The sequence below is a fragment of the Chrysochloris asiatica genome, unplaced genomic scaffold, assembly GCF_000296735.1.
Source record: "Chrysochloris asiatica unplaced genomic scaffold, ChrAsi1.0 scaffold00001, whole genome shotgun sequence".
Taxonomy (NCBI): Eukaryota; Metazoa; Chordata; class Mammalia; order Afrosoricida; family Chrysochloridae; genus Chrysochloris; species Chrysochloris asiatica.
This window is the reverse complement of record NW_006408519.1, coordinates 30,279,953-30,296,486: the sequence shown is the minus strand read 5'-3', so window position 1 is coordinate 30,296,486 and position 16,534 is coordinate 30,279,953. Positions and strand designations below refer to the sequence as shown.

At 44.9% G+C, this 16,534-nt stretch overlaps 1 protein-coding gene across 1 annotated transcript in view; it reads left to right on the top strand.

The window, feature by feature from the left end:
• Window positions 1-16,534, top strand: part of ANXA13 (annexin A13) — an 85,104-nt gene that overhangs the window by 51,970 nt on the left and 16,600 nt on the right. Inside the window, exons 4-9 of the mRNA XM_006830691.1 lie at window positions 3,352-3,446; window positions 6,893-7,063; window positions 10,051-10,084; window positions 10,577-10,656; window positions 12,268-12,336; window positions 13,084-13,185. Coding sequence (XP_006830754.1) covers window positions 3,352-3,446; window positions 6,893-7,063; window positions 10,051-10,084; window positions 10,577-10,656; window positions 12,268-12,336; window positions 13,084-13,185 — 551 coding nt within the window. The remainder of the gene's footprint in view (window positions 1-3,351; window positions 3,447-6,892; window positions 7,064-10,050; window positions 10,085-10,576; window positions 10,657-12,267; window positions 12,337-13,083; window positions 13,186-16,534) is intronic.

Here is a 16,534-nt window from a genome sequence, read left to right as displayed (position 1 = left end):
CCACCAGCTCTCAGTCCTTCTCTTTCCACGAATCTAGAGTCCTCAGCTGCTCCCTCTTCCCAGAATTTTACAGGTGGAAATATTCTTGAGGTTAAGTAACTGGTCCAAGGACACAGAACTAGCAGTAATGCCAGGACCAGAACACAAGTCTCCAAACTGCTAGCTCAGAGATTTCTTAATAACCGTGCTGTCTTTCCAAATATGACTCAAGCCTTGGTCTCTTCACTCAATTGTAAATACTTAATGGTCAAGAAACAGGTCATACTTTAACAACAACAACAACACACCCCCCTCAGCTTTATTGTGATAAAATTCACCTGCTTGAAGTATGCAAGTCAATGGTTTTTAGTATATTCCAAAAATATGTGCAATAAATGTTATGAAAATGTTATTAAAATTTGTGCTAAAATTGACATGTACATTTCTTCAAGTTCTTACCTACCCACTTCCTGCCTGTTTTACGTCTGATGTGCCCAATAAGTACTCAGTATTATAGTTTATGGATTCAGTTTCTACTTCTTGATGTTTCTCGTCCTATTTGAAGGCTTTGTGTAGCTCCCTCATTACAATGAACATATCTCCATAGTATTGTGACCACATATGTCTTTTTGGCGCTAGTTGTAGAATATAGAAGGTTTTTGATGGCAAAGATCATATCTTAAGAATTATTCTGATTTAACTACTACAAGGCTCTCATTCTTCACACAGACAACATGTCAATTTCCTATGAATGTTTCAAAGACACATAGGAAGTAGCTGTGCATGGGCTACTCCCATCTCCTCTTGTATTTCTACTTCTCGTTAGCTTTTCATGGCTACGTCCAGGAAGAAGTGAGCTCTCTTCATTCAGGCTCATCTAGCTTTAACATTCACTACAACATCATTTTTAAGGGCATGTTGGCTGGACCATTTCTGGCAACCTAGAAACAATAATATTGTTGTTGTTGTTAGGTACCATCGAGTCAGTACCGACTCATAGCGACCTTAAGCACAGCAGAACGAAATACTGCCCAATCCTGGGCCAATCTCACTATTGTTGCCACGTTTGAGCCCGTTGATGCTGCCACTTTGCCAGTTCATCTCGCCGGAGGTCTTCCTCTTTTTCTGTGACCTGCCACCCTACCAAGCACAATATCCTTCTCCAGCAACTGGTGCCTCCTGACAATATGTCTGAAATATGAAAGACAAAGTTTGGTTATCCTGGCCTCTAAGAAGCACTCTGGCTGCACTTCTTCCTACACAGATCTGTTGGTTCTTTTGGCAGCCCATGGCACTTTCAATATTCTCCTCCAACACCATAACTCAAAAGCTCCAATTCTTCTATGGTCTTCCTTATTCACTGTCCAGCTTTCACATGCATATGAGGTTATTGAAAATACCATGGCTAGGGTCAGGCACACCTTAGTCCTCAAGCTGACATCTTTGCTCTTCAACACTTTAAAAAGGTCTTGTGCAGCATATTTGCCTAATTCAATACGTCATTTGACTTCTTGACTGCTGCTTCCATGAGTGTTGATAGTTGGTCCAAGAAGAATGAAGTCCTTGACAACTTCAATCTTTCTCCGTTGATAAGAATGTTGTTTATTGGTCCAATGGTGAGGATTTTTGTTTCCTTTACATTGAGATGCAATCCATACTAAAGGCTGTGCTCTTTGATCTTCATCAGTAAATGTTTTTTCACTGTCAGCAAGCGAGGTTGTATCATCTGCATAGTGCAGGTTGTTAATGAGTCATCCTTCAATCCTTCAAACGTGATGCCACGTTTTTCTTCATAGAACCCAGCTTCTCAGATTATTTGCTCAGCATACAGGTTGAATCTAAGTATGGTAAAAAAAAAATACAACCCTGTCGCACACCTTTCTTAATTTTAAACCATTCAGTGTTACCATGTTCTGTTCGAACAACTGTCTCTTGGATCAAATAATATGTGGTCTTTTTGTGACTGGTTTCTTTCATTTAGCATGTTGTTCTCAAGTGTCATCCACATTGTAGCATGTATCAGAACTATATTTCTTTTCATGGCCAATTAATATTCCATTGTATGGCTACTACCTCATTTCTGACTCCTAGTTACCCTATGTGTCAGAATAGAACTGTCCCCATAGGGTTTACCGAGGCTGTGATCTTTATGGATGCAGACAGCCACAACTTTCCTCAGGGAGGGCTGGAGGATTCGAACCTTAGACCTTTCGGTTAGCAGCGGAATGCTTTAACCACTGTACAACCAGGGCACTCTGAGCCAGAATCAACTCAGTGGCAATGGGTTTAATTTGGTCTATTCATCAGCTGATGGATGTTTGTATTATTTCTACTTTTTTTTTTTTGGATAAGATGAGAAATGCTGCTATGAACATCTGTGGACATAATCCTTTGTGGACAGATGTTTTCATTTCTCTTCTTGTTGTTGAGAGCTGTTGAGTCAATTCCAACTCCTAGCATCCCCATGTGACAGAGTAGAACTTCCTCATGGGTGTTTCTTTATGGAAAGGAGCCTGGTGGCACCGTGCTTCCCCGCTCAGAAGCAATCAGCTTCTGTAAAGATGGACAGCCTTGGAAACCCTAGGGGACACTTCTACTGTGTCCCCTAGGGCCACTACGACCAGGAATTCACTCAAAGACAATGAGTTAATCTTGACAAAAGCAGAGAGATCTTTCACATCTCCAGGAGCCTCTGAGTGGGTTCCAACTCCCAACTCTGAGGTTAGCTGCTGAGCACTTAACTGTTGTACCACCAGGGTTCTAGATAGGTAGATCATGTCTATGTCTGTGGATACAGATGTTGTTGTTCAATTGTTAAGTGTTATCCAGTCAATTCTGACTCACTGCAAGGAACAACTGTGGGTTTAAACTGCCGACATTTTGATTCACAGTCCAGTGCTTACCCTACAGCGCCACACCAGGAGTCCATACATACAGAGACTGACACAGATATGGATCTAGATGGTGTGGTATGGTAGGAGACGCACTGGACTGCTAACCACAGATCAGTTGTTCAAAACCTACCAGCTGCTCCGCAGAAACCCTATACAAGGTGGCTATGAGTCAGAACCGATTCCGAGGCACATAAGAAGAACAATGACATCCTGAGAGTGGAGTCAGGAACAGACCACGCTCAGGTTGCTTTCCTCCACTGTGCTTTATACATGGTGGGGGCTCGATGGGTATTTGTTCTGAGTGAGTGAAGAGAATACTGATTTCATTACAAGACTAGTGCCAAAGGATCCATCTGGGCTCCGCCCAAGTCTCTGGTCTGTATACTGTGAGGCCTGGCTTCTCCAGACATGACTGAAGCCAGCATGCATCTTGTTTCTTGCTCACTGTGACTTTGTTTCTTTCTCCTCCGCACTCCAGGAACCGATGAGGCTGCCATCATCGACATCTTATCCAGCAGGACTTCGGAGCAGCGGCAACAAATAAAGAACAAGTACAAGGCAACCTATGGCAAGGTGACTCCCAGGTCCTCTGTGTCCTGTGTCCGCCCCACCCCCGAAGTGCTCCCAGAGGGTTCCCAAGGCTGAAACTTTCATAGACTCCAGAGTAGCAAACATTGCGTTGTTAGCTTCATCGTCTGTAAAATCAATAGCCTCTCACTATTTAAAAATTAACTTCATGTTTCTATTAACCCTTGAATCGCTTTTCCACTCTAGTAGGACTAATTCCACATGGCAATTTTCAGATAGGCCAGTAATTTGAAAATCAGTTTTTCACAGGTACATTTAAAATATACAGGAATTTTTCACGGATTCAGCTGTCTTTGGAAATGAGGTATTCTTTACAAGTGACTGTCAGAGAAAATTGGAATACCTCCATTTCAGTAGGTATCAAAACCTCTTCCTTCCTTCTTTTCCTTGTCTTTTCATTTCTTCCCTTATTTCCTTGCTTTACTTATTTATTGCTGTTATGTACTGAAATCTTAAAGTACGTGGAATATACATGAGGCATTCATGTTTCCTTATCAATCTATGATGGGTAGGAGGTAACCTTTATATATGTCATATGTGTTATTGTTAAGCAATAATCTAGTTGCATTCTAATCCATTTGCAGGTTCAATCACTGTATGTATAAACAGAGAGATAAAGATAGAATTAGCTTTTCCAAGTGAGTCCTGGTGTGGAGCTGTGGGTTAATGCACCAGACTGCAAAGCCATTTGAACTACAAGGTCAGTGGTTCAAGCTCACCAGCCGCTCCTCGGAAACCCTATACAGGGTCGCTATGGGTCGGAACCACCTCGATGGCACTTAACAATAACAACAAGTTACTTGTTGAGTGGATTCCGACTCCTAGCGCCTCTAGAGTCCAACCTAGAACTGCTCTCGAGAGTATCCAAGGCCGAATCTTTACTAGGAGTGGCTGCCTCGGCTCTCTCCCATGGAGCTGCTGATGGGTTCAAATCACAGACTTTTCAGTTGTTGTTGTTGTTGTTAAGTGCCGTCGAGTCGGTTCTGACCCATAGCGACCTTGTACAGGGTTTCCGAGGGTGTAAATCCTTACCGGAGTAGAAAGCCTCATCTTTCTCCCACGGAGCGGCTGGTAGTTTCAAACCGCTGACCTTAAGGTTCGCAGCCCGATTCGTAACCACTACGCTACCAGAGCTCCCAAAACTTATCTTACTGTACTACCAACACTCCTTTATTTAACACTTTGTAAGTGCTGTCGATTAGGTTCCAACCCTTTATAGGGTTTCTGAGTCTGTAAATCTTTACTGGAGCAGAAAGCTTCATTTTTCTCCTAAGGAGCAGCCATTGGGCTAGAACTGCTGACTTTTTGGTTCTCAGTGTAGTGCTTATCCTACAGAGCCACTGTATACCGGTATTTAACACAGTTGTTGTTGTTAGGTGCCATCCAGTTGGCTCTGATTTATAGTGACCGTATGCACAGAACAAAACACTGTCTGCCCAGTCCTATGCCAACCTCGCAATTATTGTTACTCTTGAGCCCATCGCTGCTGCCACTGTGCCAATCCATCTCATTTGGGGGGCAGGGGGGCTTCCTCTTTTCCCATGCATTATGTTCTTCTCCAAGGATGGCTTCTAAGGAGCATTCTGATTGTAATTCTCCCAACACAGATTCCTTTGTTTTTCTGGCAGTTTTGTACTTTTAATATTCTCCTCCAACACCATAACTCAAATGCATCAATTCTTTTACAGTCTTCCTTATTCACTGTCCAACTTTCACAAGCATGTGAGGCTACTGGAAATACCATGGCTTGAGTCAGATACACCTTAATCCTCAAAGTGACATCTTTGCTGTTGATCACGGATCCATAAAAATCTCTTTAGACCTTGGACTCAGCAGTGCTTCAGATCACTGAGATTGTCAGACAGATGGCCTAGAACTATAAAATCATGAAACCAGAAAATGTTAGAGTTGAGCAACACCATGCCCTCCTATCAGACGACAGACAGCTCTAAAGACTATATCCACCCTAGGAAGCAGAACTTGTTAGCAGAGAACTCAGCACTGGGGGGAGGTTTGCTTCAGCTTGTTTCTCTGTCCAAACAAAATGTAAACACGTGAGGGTTTGGTAAGAGCGGGTAGCTGGGACTTCTTTCTCTGTTGTTGTGAAGTGCTGTCGAGTCAGTTCTGACTCACAGCGACCCTGTATAGGGTTTCTGAAGAGCAACTGGTGGGCTTGAACTGCTGATTTTCTAGGTAATGCCCACCTTGTCTCTAAAAATATTTCTCGCCTTTGGATGAATCCACATCAAAGAGTACAGACCAAAGGTTTCATGGGACACAGTGCTAACTGTAGGCTTCTAAGAAATCATGCCCTCATGTGATCCACTGGCGTCAAGAGGATTCCAAGTCACAGGGACCACACAGGACAGAAAAGAACGACCCCACAGAGTCTCTAAGGCTGGCATCTGGATGGAAGCAGACCATCATTTCTTTCTCTTATGAAGCAGCTGGTGGGTTCAAACCATGACTTTGGTTAGCAGTCAAGCGCTTAACCACTGCACCACCAGGCTCCTCTAAGGGAACACAATCGTTCTGTTGCAGTCAACTTTTAAGACTGTGGCTCCAGGGCCACAAACAAAAATCTTTTAGGTTTTTCCCCAGGCCCAGAGCTCAGCAGTTCTTTTGAAGTTCTTTTAAGCAGCAGACAGTAACAATACTGTATCCTCCTGCGGTGACCAATAGTACCCTCTTTCAGTCTCTAAAGGATCCCTGGTGATGCAGTGGATTGTTAACTGAAAGGCCAGCAGTTTGAACTTCCCAGGCCCTGCAAAGAAAAGAGGAAACAATCTGGTCAGAAATGCAATGGAGCAATTCTTACTCTCTTCTTCAGGGTTTCCTGTTTTGTGTTCTCCCTGGAAAGCATCCCAATTTGCATGATAAATGATCTGGTCACCCTAGAGATAACAGAACTGGTTTTCAGTCCTGTCTAGTTGAGTGCCTTGAGGCAAATCCTTCATCTATCTGAGGTTCAGTCAGCAAGGATAAGGCTGATCTACTGTCTCCTTTTAGCCTCACAAGGCTGTCTTAAGGACTAACCAAGGAAGCTTGGTATGAACCGTATAGTATCATATAAATTTGTTGTTGTTGTGTGCTGTGGAGTCAGTTCCGACTCATAGCAACCCTGTACAGGGTTTCCAAGGCTGTAGAACTTTACGGGAACAGAAAGCCTCATCTTTCTCCCGCGGAACAGCTGGTAGTTTCGAACTGCTGACCTTGCGGTTCACAGCCTGATTCATAACCACTATGCTACCAGAGCTTAAATAGTGGTTATTGTGAATCTGCCCCAGTGGTCTCTAGCTCTGATTAGCAGTTGTGACTTTCCCCTCAAGAACAGGTCTCTCATAGTTGTATCCTTCCTGGTAGGATGTTTCCCTCTGTGTCCCTGACCTCTGGGGCTATTCCCAAGCCTGTCTCTCACTGTGTCCCTACAGGACTTGGAGGAGGTACTCAAGAGTGAGCTGAGTGGAAACTTTGAGAAGACAGCCTTGGCCCTTCTGGACCGCCCCAGCGAGTATGCTGCCCGGCTGCTGCAGAAGGCCATGAAGGGTCTGGGCACAGACGAGGCGGTGCTTATCGAGGTCCTCTGCACAGGATCCAATAAGGTAAGTCCCAGCCAAGCCCTCAGTCTCTGCTCCCAGGGGGAGAGAGTCCATACACCCATCAGAGAGATGCTTCAAGCAGAAGGTAATTCTCCCTGAATTCTACTCATGGGATGAGCAAGTGTCTGGGCAAAAGCAAGTCTGCAAGACCCACACAGGACAGATGCCTCTTCCAGTCTCCCAAAAGTGAGTCTTGGTCTTGCAGCTCCTTGGACCTTGGCAGAGAAATGTCCTCTCCAGAAGAGCTGGTCCATCCAAGTCTTGTCTTTCTAAACTGATACAAAGAGTTATGTGCAGGAGGAAAGATTCTTCTCCACCCCTCCCAGTCTACCTTTGCAGGTCTTCTGGAATGAAAGATGCATTTGGCAATCCAAGCATATTCGTATAGCTGCTTCGTCCATGGCATTCATCTAATGCAAAATACAAAGAAGACTATGGTGGGCAGAGAGGCTCCACATGGTACCAGCTCCTCTCCACCGACTTCTGCATCCATCTGTCAGCACACCTCCCCCCTTGTCCCTCCATTTCAGGAGCTGGAAAGAACATTTGTTAAGGTCCCAGTGGAAGCACATTGGTCTTAGATTCTGAAAACCACAAGAGCCACAGATCACTAATAGGAGACCCCTTTCTCCTCCACAACCACCCATCACAGCTGAATGGGGAAAATGCCAGAGAATCCTGACATTCTTGAAGCCCCCAATAAGAAACAGAAGCAGTATTTGGAGAAGGCAATGAGGAAAGCTAATGAAATGGGATTCTGACGCTAAACAGTTCTTTAAGGCTTGAGTGTTACCCTCCTGGAGTGGCTCATTCCACTCTGCTCAACTCAGCCTGTACCATTGTTTGCTCACGTTTCCTGAGGTGCCCAGAGCTCTAGCCTCAACCTCTAAGCCCTTTTCTAAGCACTGTGGACTTCTTCCCTCAGAATGATGAAAACAATCTCCATCTCAAGAAGTTTCAGGTTGGGGTTCTGCCTCAGCTGAGAGCCATCACAGACACCCCTTTCCCTACTCAATGCTTATCCTTCCCAGATGCACTGAGACCTCTAGAGTAAATCCTTCTGTGGCAGGGGGTGTGCTTGGCCGCTAACTGGAAGGCTGGAGGTTCGAGTCCACCCACAAGTGTCTAACAATCTATTTCCAAGAAATCAGCCACTGGAAACCTTATAGAGAGCAGGGGTCTACTCTGACACACTGAGTCTCTACAGTAACTAGTGGGTCTTGGCAACACGGTTAATTTCATCATTATTTTTCCAATCCTCTTTGACCACAGATTTTTTTTCCCCTTGACCTAGATTGTTTTGTTGTTGTTGTTCATGTTCTGGCCTCAACCAACAACTGTGACTTTTTCAGTTAGATAGATCTGATGGAAAAGATAAGAAATTGCTGGCTTGTGATGAGCAGATTCTGGAAATCGGCTGGCAGGAGGAGACCAGGGAGGGAGCTAGAGAAACACAAGTGGTCAGCCCCTACTAGTCTTCTCCTTCCTCCCAGTCATCAGAGCAAAGCAGCCAGACTCCTCACCTTCTATAGCTGTCTATGGCCATCCCTATTTCTACCCATTTTAGCCAGCTTGCAGGGTGTCCCATGGGAACCACCTGCTCTTACTCTGCCGGTCCAGCTTCTGAAATGCACAACTTGGCACACACCCTAGAAATGGAAAGCAGTTCTCCCAGTGGTGGTTCAATGGTAGAATTCTCAACTTCCAGGTCAGAATCCTGGTGTGGTACGTTGGATGAATGCACGATTTGAACCACAAGGTTGGTGGTTCAAGCCCACCAGTCGCTCCTTGGAAATCCTACACAGGATTGCTATGAGTTGGTACTGACTGAACACCACTTAACAACAACAGGTTGGAGTTCACTTCATGCACATCCCCCACAGACTGTCACTGGAAGGTTTTGTGTGGCTATGAAGTGGAATAGGTTTCAACAGACTAAAACACACTAGGAAAAAGGCCTGGAGAGCTACTTCTGAAAATCAATCAAGGAAAACCCTGTGGGTCACAAGAATGAGGTCCATAGCCTACCATGGGGATGACACAAGACCTAGCAGTGTTTTGTTCCATTGAAAACAGGGTCACTGTGAGTCAGCTCTGACTCAATGGTAGCTGCAAACAACAACACCTCTTACAGAGAAGTTTAAACCCTTGCAGAAGCAGGTTGCGTGCTGAAAGAAGCTTTGTTTGAAGTTGAGAAAAATTGGAAAACAACCCAAATGCCCATCAATGCCCATCGACTGAGGCTAATTGTAGGATGCAATACTTTAAAAGCCTAGGTGGCTATGCACAAACCTAGCTGGATCTCCAAGACATAATATTGAATGAAAAATGAGTCACAGAATGATACGTGCAGCTGTCCACTTTTAAAACACATAGCATACACACAGTATAACTCTGTATGTTCTCAGCAGTATGTATATATGTATTCAAATGGAGCAAGCAAATACAAAGCAAAAAGCACTTGGGGAGGTGTACACTGAACTCCCAACACTGGTTACCTGGAGGAGGACAGGTGTGTAGAGGGAGTGGGGGGGAGGAAGGGGAAATACGGTGAGGATGTGTTCAAAGAAGCATTGACTTAGATGTTAATAGTTCCTTTGCACATCCAGTACTGTGTGGGTTGAAATGTTTGTATAGAGTCCCTTCACACCTCAGGGGCTTGCTCCAGCCCTAGCCCTGATCCTCAGGGAAGGCCCTCTTAGGAGGAAGCCAAGAAGGCAATATCCCAGACTTGGTTCCTGCCTCTTCTCTCTGCATGTCCCTGGGGCTCTTCCTGATTCACCCCATATTGGAGTATTGATTGTTTCTGCCTCTTCAGTCTGTATATTTCTGTGTTGCCTCTTCTCTCTGCATGTCCCTGGGGCTCTTCCTGATTCACCCCATCTTGGAGTATTGATTGTTTATGCCTCTTCAGTCTGTATATTTCTGTGTCTCTTATTGATTTGTCCCACCCTAGAGTATTGATTTTTTTTTTTTATTACCTTTCCTAGGAAGTTGTTGCCATTAAGGAGGCCTACCAACGGCGTAAGTGACCTCTTGTTCTGAGTTTAGATGAAGGACATTCATTTCCTAAAGTGGGCCAGTGGTGGCTTGGGTCAGTGGTGGGGTGCAGGGGAGGGAGACTTATTGCTGAGAGGACACAAAGCTTCTGTAAGAAATGATGGCAAATTTGGAAACAGATAATGGTAATGGTGGGACAACATGATCAACATGATGAACACCATGTAAAGAATGTTGAAAAGGCAAATAATTTGTGATGTATAGATTTACCCCAAGCAAAAAAGGAAGTGTTTATTCCACAATTGTTGTTGTTGTTAAGTGCTGTTGAGTAGGTTCCGACCCATAGCGACCCTGTACTGGGTTTCCGAGGGTGTAAATCTTTACGGGAGTAGAAAGCCTCATCTTTCTCCCGCAGAGTGGCTGGTAGTTTCAAACCGCTGACCTTAAGGTTCGCAGCCCGATTCGTAGGAAAATAAATCTTTTGCTTTCTCCCCCTTCTTTTTTCTTGTTCAAAAGTATTTGACAGAAGCCTTGAGTCAGATATCAAAGATGATACAAGTGGGAACCTAAAAAAAATCCTGGTGGCCCTGTTACAGGTAAGAATAAAGGGGTCTCACCCACTTTATGGTCTTGGGAAATACCCAGGCGATGTGGTGCCATGATGAAATTGGCAACACATGTGGGCATTTTTTCTCTTATTAGAAATGTTATTGAGGGCGTATCAACCTATATTCCATCAGCTCAGCTTTTGTGAAGTTATTCTATTGGGATTTCACCTGTTGTAGCAATCTGCCTGGTCATTTATAGCTTGCAACACTTGTCATTAATGAAGTATCTCATTAAGCATCACCACTCCATTTGCCAATGAGGAAACTTGGGCCCAGAGAGGGAGAGTAACCATCTCAGGTTCACACAGTGCAGGAGCAAGAACCAGACCTTCTGACCCCAAGCAGGGCCTTTGCATAACACAGCTCTGCCCTGACTTCCTGGCTTCACCTGAGTCTAGCTCTATAAGAACATACTGGCCAAGAAAGCTGGATGTTTGGGATGGGCTAGGACCCCAGCCCTGGGATTCCAGCCAGACAGCACCTGTATTCTCACTGGACCAACCATCCTTAGGAACTTAGTGTGTTTCCTCTGCTTGGTTTTTCCTAATGTGGCCAGGCTGACAGCACAGAACAGAAGAACGCACGCTTCCTCTGAAACACAAGATATGCATTCATCTTCCACTGCTACGTAACAACTTCCACAAACTCGGTGGCTTAAACCAACACAGATTTCCTATCCCACAGTTTCCATGCATTCAGATCAGGGTCCAGGTTAGGTAGGTTTTCTGCTGGATTTCACCAGGATGAAATCAAGGTATTGGCCAGGGATGGCATTTTGAACTGAGGATCAGGGTCTTCTTCCAAGCTCACCAGCTGTTGACATATTTATTTACTTGTGGCATATGACTGAGGTCCCTGCTGTCTTGCTAGTTCTCAACTGAGACCACTGTCAGCTCCTTAAAGCCATCTGAAGCTCCCGGCCACCTGGCCCCAACAGGCGGTTCACACATAGATATTTGGTTTCTTTCAGGCTAACTAGAAGCTCATCGCTCTAACGGCTTTCATAGTTCTGTCAAGAGATCACCTGATTGGATCAGGCCCACCCAGGACAATCTCCCCTTTGATTAATTTAGCTGATCAGGGACCTTAATTGCAGCTGCAAAAATCCCTTTTGCCACATAGCATAACATAACTGTAGGAGTGGTCGCCTAGCATTTTTAAAGTTCTCTCCCGTGTTCAAGGGGAAGTGATTTTACAAAAGGGTGGGTCCATAGGGCTGATACCAGGAAAGCTTTCCACAGCTGACTCTCAGGGTTCCTCTGAGCTGGGAGCCTCGGTGAAGACTCTGACATTTTGTAAGGGAAATTCATTGCTTTCCAGTAGGTTCACTCTAGTGCCATTTCTAGTCTACTCAGCGACTAATGGAGTTTGAGAATGCCTCGGGTGGCTACCCAAACCAGAAGGAAAATGTTGCCACCTAAGCCATCTGTATCAGTTGTGCCCAAAAGATGGCAGCAAAGAGCAAGCATTGGCTTTGCAGTGTGGACTCTAGCTGCTGGCCACCACTCTCAAATCACCCCCAGATTCCACAGCTTTCTCTTTATGTTTTCTGTGGTCAGGCAGCAACTCAAGTTAATAACAATGTGTCCGTTTCTCTAGGCTAACCGGGATGAAGGCGATGACATTGACAAAGACCTAGCAGGCCAGGATGCCAAAGATCTGTACGAAGTAAGTGTGAAGACAGACCAGTCTCAGAAGTGCTTTTTTTACTGTGAATTGAGTAAAGGTTTACAGAGGAGATGAGCAGTTTTACAGCTGACAAATCAAGACTTTGCTTCATTACAATAATTACGATCCCCTCCATGTGCCATCAGTTAACAGTGTTTGCCTGTCCTGTAACTTTTGCATTCCCCCCCCCCTGTGTCTCCTGCTACCTTCAGCTTTCCTCTGCCAGCCTCCCTCTTGTATACTGCCTGCCCTGTTACTGGTGTTAACATGGGTCTACCCTCTAGCCCGTGAATAATGCCCTTACTCCACCCCACAACCATCAGAATGTTTCTTTGATCAAGAAAATCTTTTCTTAACTTTTTACAGCAGTGACAAAATACTTTTATTGTTAGTCTTTTATAAACATTATTTTTTATCAAACGTCTCCTTGTTTCATGCAGATGGGAGCTCCTTGGGAAATAAGATGATCTTTAAGAAATACAGATATGCTTAGCTCTTTAAAATCCTTTTCATAGATATGGTCTTCATTAACCTAGAAGAATTGTTCCTAATTTTATACTCAGATCCCTTTTGGAACACAGGAAGATATAATTAATATAAATCGATAGATCAGTGGGCTGGATTTAACTTCTACTTAGTATGCATTTTATGGTTTTCCTGCATATAAGGCATGCTGGGAAACACAACATTGTATATACAATCTTTGTGCCAAAGGCTTTGTTAAAATGCTTGCATTTGATCCTCCAGGCAGGGGAAGGCCGCTGGGGCACCGATGAGCTTGCTTTCAATGAAGTTCTGGCAAAGAGGAGCTTCAAGCAACTACGAGCCACCTTTCAAGCTTATCAAGTTGTAAGTAACCAAAGACTGGGGCAACAGTCATGTCTAGAGACGGTTTTTAAAAATTATCTTATCTAGTGGGGTGAGGAGCATGGCAGCTTTGCAGGATAAGCACTGGACTGTGAACTATAAGGTAGGTGGTTTAAGCCCATCAGCTACTCCAAGGGAGAAAGATGAGGCTTTCTGCTCTCCCTGCTTCCCTCCGGCAAAGATACACAGCCTTGGAAACCTATATAGGGTCAGTATGTCTGAACCAATTTGATGGCACTTAACAACAACAAGCGGCTTGAGGTGGGGGGATGCTGCCATCAAGTGTGTAGAGAGAGGCCAGGGATGTTGCTAAACATCCTACAATACACAGGAAAGCCTCCACAGCAAAGAAGGAGCCCTCCAAAATGTCAGTCGTGCTGAGACAGCCCCCCAGAACAAAGAGCAGTGCTGCTGCCAAGGGTGAGGAACCCTGCTTTACGGCACAGACTGGCGAGGCAGAGGACAGTCTTGTAGGAGTAAAGCCCTGAGTCAAAGGAGCCAGGTTCTACCCCTGGTCAATGACCCAACCTCTCTGTGCCTTAGTTTCCCCGTTTGTGAGACAGGGACCATGAAGATCATCATCACATACGCCCGGGGGTTGGGGGTCACTTTAAGAGTGAAAAGAAGATACCTGTAAAAGGCTCAGAACAGTATCTGGCACGTGGTAAACAACAATTGTTTGTGGAGCTTCCTTCTGTGGGAGAAAGATGAGGCTTTCTGCTCCCAGACAGGTTTACAGCCTTGGAAACTCTATGCAGTATCGCTGTAAGTTGGTACCAGTTCCACAGCACATACTCCCACCCCACCCCACCACCATTCTTCTTTAAACTTTACAATTGGACAAACGTTTCTCAAGACGGATATGTCTCAGACGCACACCTAGAAGGATGGGTATATTATCTTTTTTTAATCTAATAATGTTTTTGAAGGAGTCCTTGTGGATTCCTTCAAAACTCCTAGGTTAAGCACTGTGCTGCTAACCTCATGGTCAGAAGTTCAAACCCACCAGTTGCTCCACAGGAGAAAGATGAGGCGGCCTGCTTCCGTATAGATTTACCTTCCCAGAAAGCCTCAGGCGTAGCTCTCCTCTGTGCTATAGGCTCACTGTGAATTAGAATCAACTCGGTGGCAGTGGGAATTTTCTATTTGTAGAGTGCTTTTAACTATGCGAAGCCCTTCTATGTCCTGTATCTCGTTGAATCTTCCTAACATTGCCATAACCAGGAAGGAGGACAAACAGCTCTGATGACGACGATCTGGGCGAGTGAGAAACCAGCTGTAACTGCTCAGGACCACACAGCAAGTCGGTAGCAGAAAGTGGATGAAGACTCCAACATCCCCCCCAGTCCAAGCTTCTACTTCGGCCGCAGCTGGCCGCTCCTCACTCAAAATAGTGTTCCCTGTGTGTTGCCAACAGATGAAAAGACAATAATGCTGTGGAATTTTATCATCACTGTATATAAGCCTTGAGGGTCCTGCACTTTCAAATCGTGCCCACAGTCATGATCAAAGGCAGCTGGGCCCCTGGCCACGGAGCCGGAGGCTGTGGAGCCTCTAAATGGGAGGACCTGCTCTGGGACCAGCTTCTCCTCTCACATGATCGGGGCCACTGCTGGAATGTAGAGTCTTGGGGCATGTCTATCACAGGTGATCACCATGGAAGCACACAGAGCACACATGTATGTGGGCAGGTGCATGTGTGTGTGCACGCACGCTTTCTAGTTCAATAGTTCTCAAAGCTGATCCTGCCAAACAGCATCAGCATCACTTGAGAATGAGTTGTCATTGTCATTATTAAGTACTGTCAGCCTAGACCAACAGAATCAGATTCCAAGGGTTTGGGGTCCTATTCTCTGTGATTTAGACCACTTGGGTGGCACAAATGTTTAAGTGCTTGACTGTTAACCAGGTCCTGGTGTGGTGCTGTAGTATAGCACTGGGGGTTCTAACTGCAAGGTCAGTGGAGACCCTATACAGGGTAGGTAGCTGTGAGCTAGCACTTAGCAATGATGAACCAAAAGGTTAGAACTTTAAGTTCAACTAGAGGTGACGTGGAAGAATGGCCAGGTTGTCTACTTCTGAAAGTTCACAGCTGCTGTAAACGTTATGCAGCACTATAACACATGAGGTCATCATAAGCCAGGAACTACTTGATTGCAACTGGTTTTTTGTTTGTGTTGTCTTTTTGTTTATCTGTGATTTAACAAGTACTGCAGGAGATCCTGAAGTATATGAAAGTCTAAGTTATGTTCTAGGTTATTAGTGGCATGATCTTGGTACCACTTTAAGAGCTCTGTGTGCTGCACAAAGGAGCCCTGGTGACACAGTGGTCAAGTGCTTAGCTGCTAACCAAAAGGTTGGCTGTTTGAATCCACCAACCTCTCTGTAAGAGAAAGATGAGGCATTTTGCTTCTGTAAAGATTTATAGCCTTAGAAACCCTACAAGACAGTTCTATTCTATTCTATAAAGGTTCGCTCTAAGTCAGAATCAACTTGATGGCAATGGGTTTGGTGCCTCAGTTTCCCCACCGCAAAACAGAGATAATAATGGTATCTACTTCATAGCAAGGAGCTCTGGTAGCGTAGTGGTTACAAATCGGGCTGCGAACCTCAGAGTCAGCAATTCGAAACTACCGGCTGTTCCACGGGAGAAAGATGAGGCTTTCTGCTCCCATAAAGATTTACAGCCTCGGAAACGCTGTTCAGGGTCACTATGAGTCGGAACCGACTCCACAGCATATAACAACAACAACTTCATAGCATGAATATAATGATTGAATGAATTAACAGTTGTGAAACACTTAGCCACTTTGAGTTGCCACGCAGTAGGCCATTGACGGCAGTGGCTATGAGCCAACTCATAACAAAGCTGTACAGAGTTTCCGAGGCTGTAAATCTGTACCAGAGCAGAAAGCCTCATCTTTCTCCCATGTAATGACCAGTAGACTTGGATTACTGACCTTGCGGTTAGCAGCGCAGCTCTAGATCCACAACGCTATCAGGCCTCCTTTAGTAAGCATTAACTGTGGGTATTAGAATTTCCTTGTGTGAACCACCAATGCCAAAATTCGGAGCTTCAAGACTAAATGTACAAGGTAATCTGATGAGAATGCTCTGAAGTGCTACCGATCATTGCCAAAGCATGTGATCTACTGTGGTTCATCTTGGTCTTTACCATTGAATGTTAGAGTTCATCCTGCTTCGTGGGCTCTGGTTCTGTTTATTCTCCGGTGACCTCTGACTCGAAGCACCACGGTACGCTATGTAATACAGGTTGCCCTGGCATCAGATACAATTTGAATCTTTGGCACAAAAGCTCAAGTGTTCACCT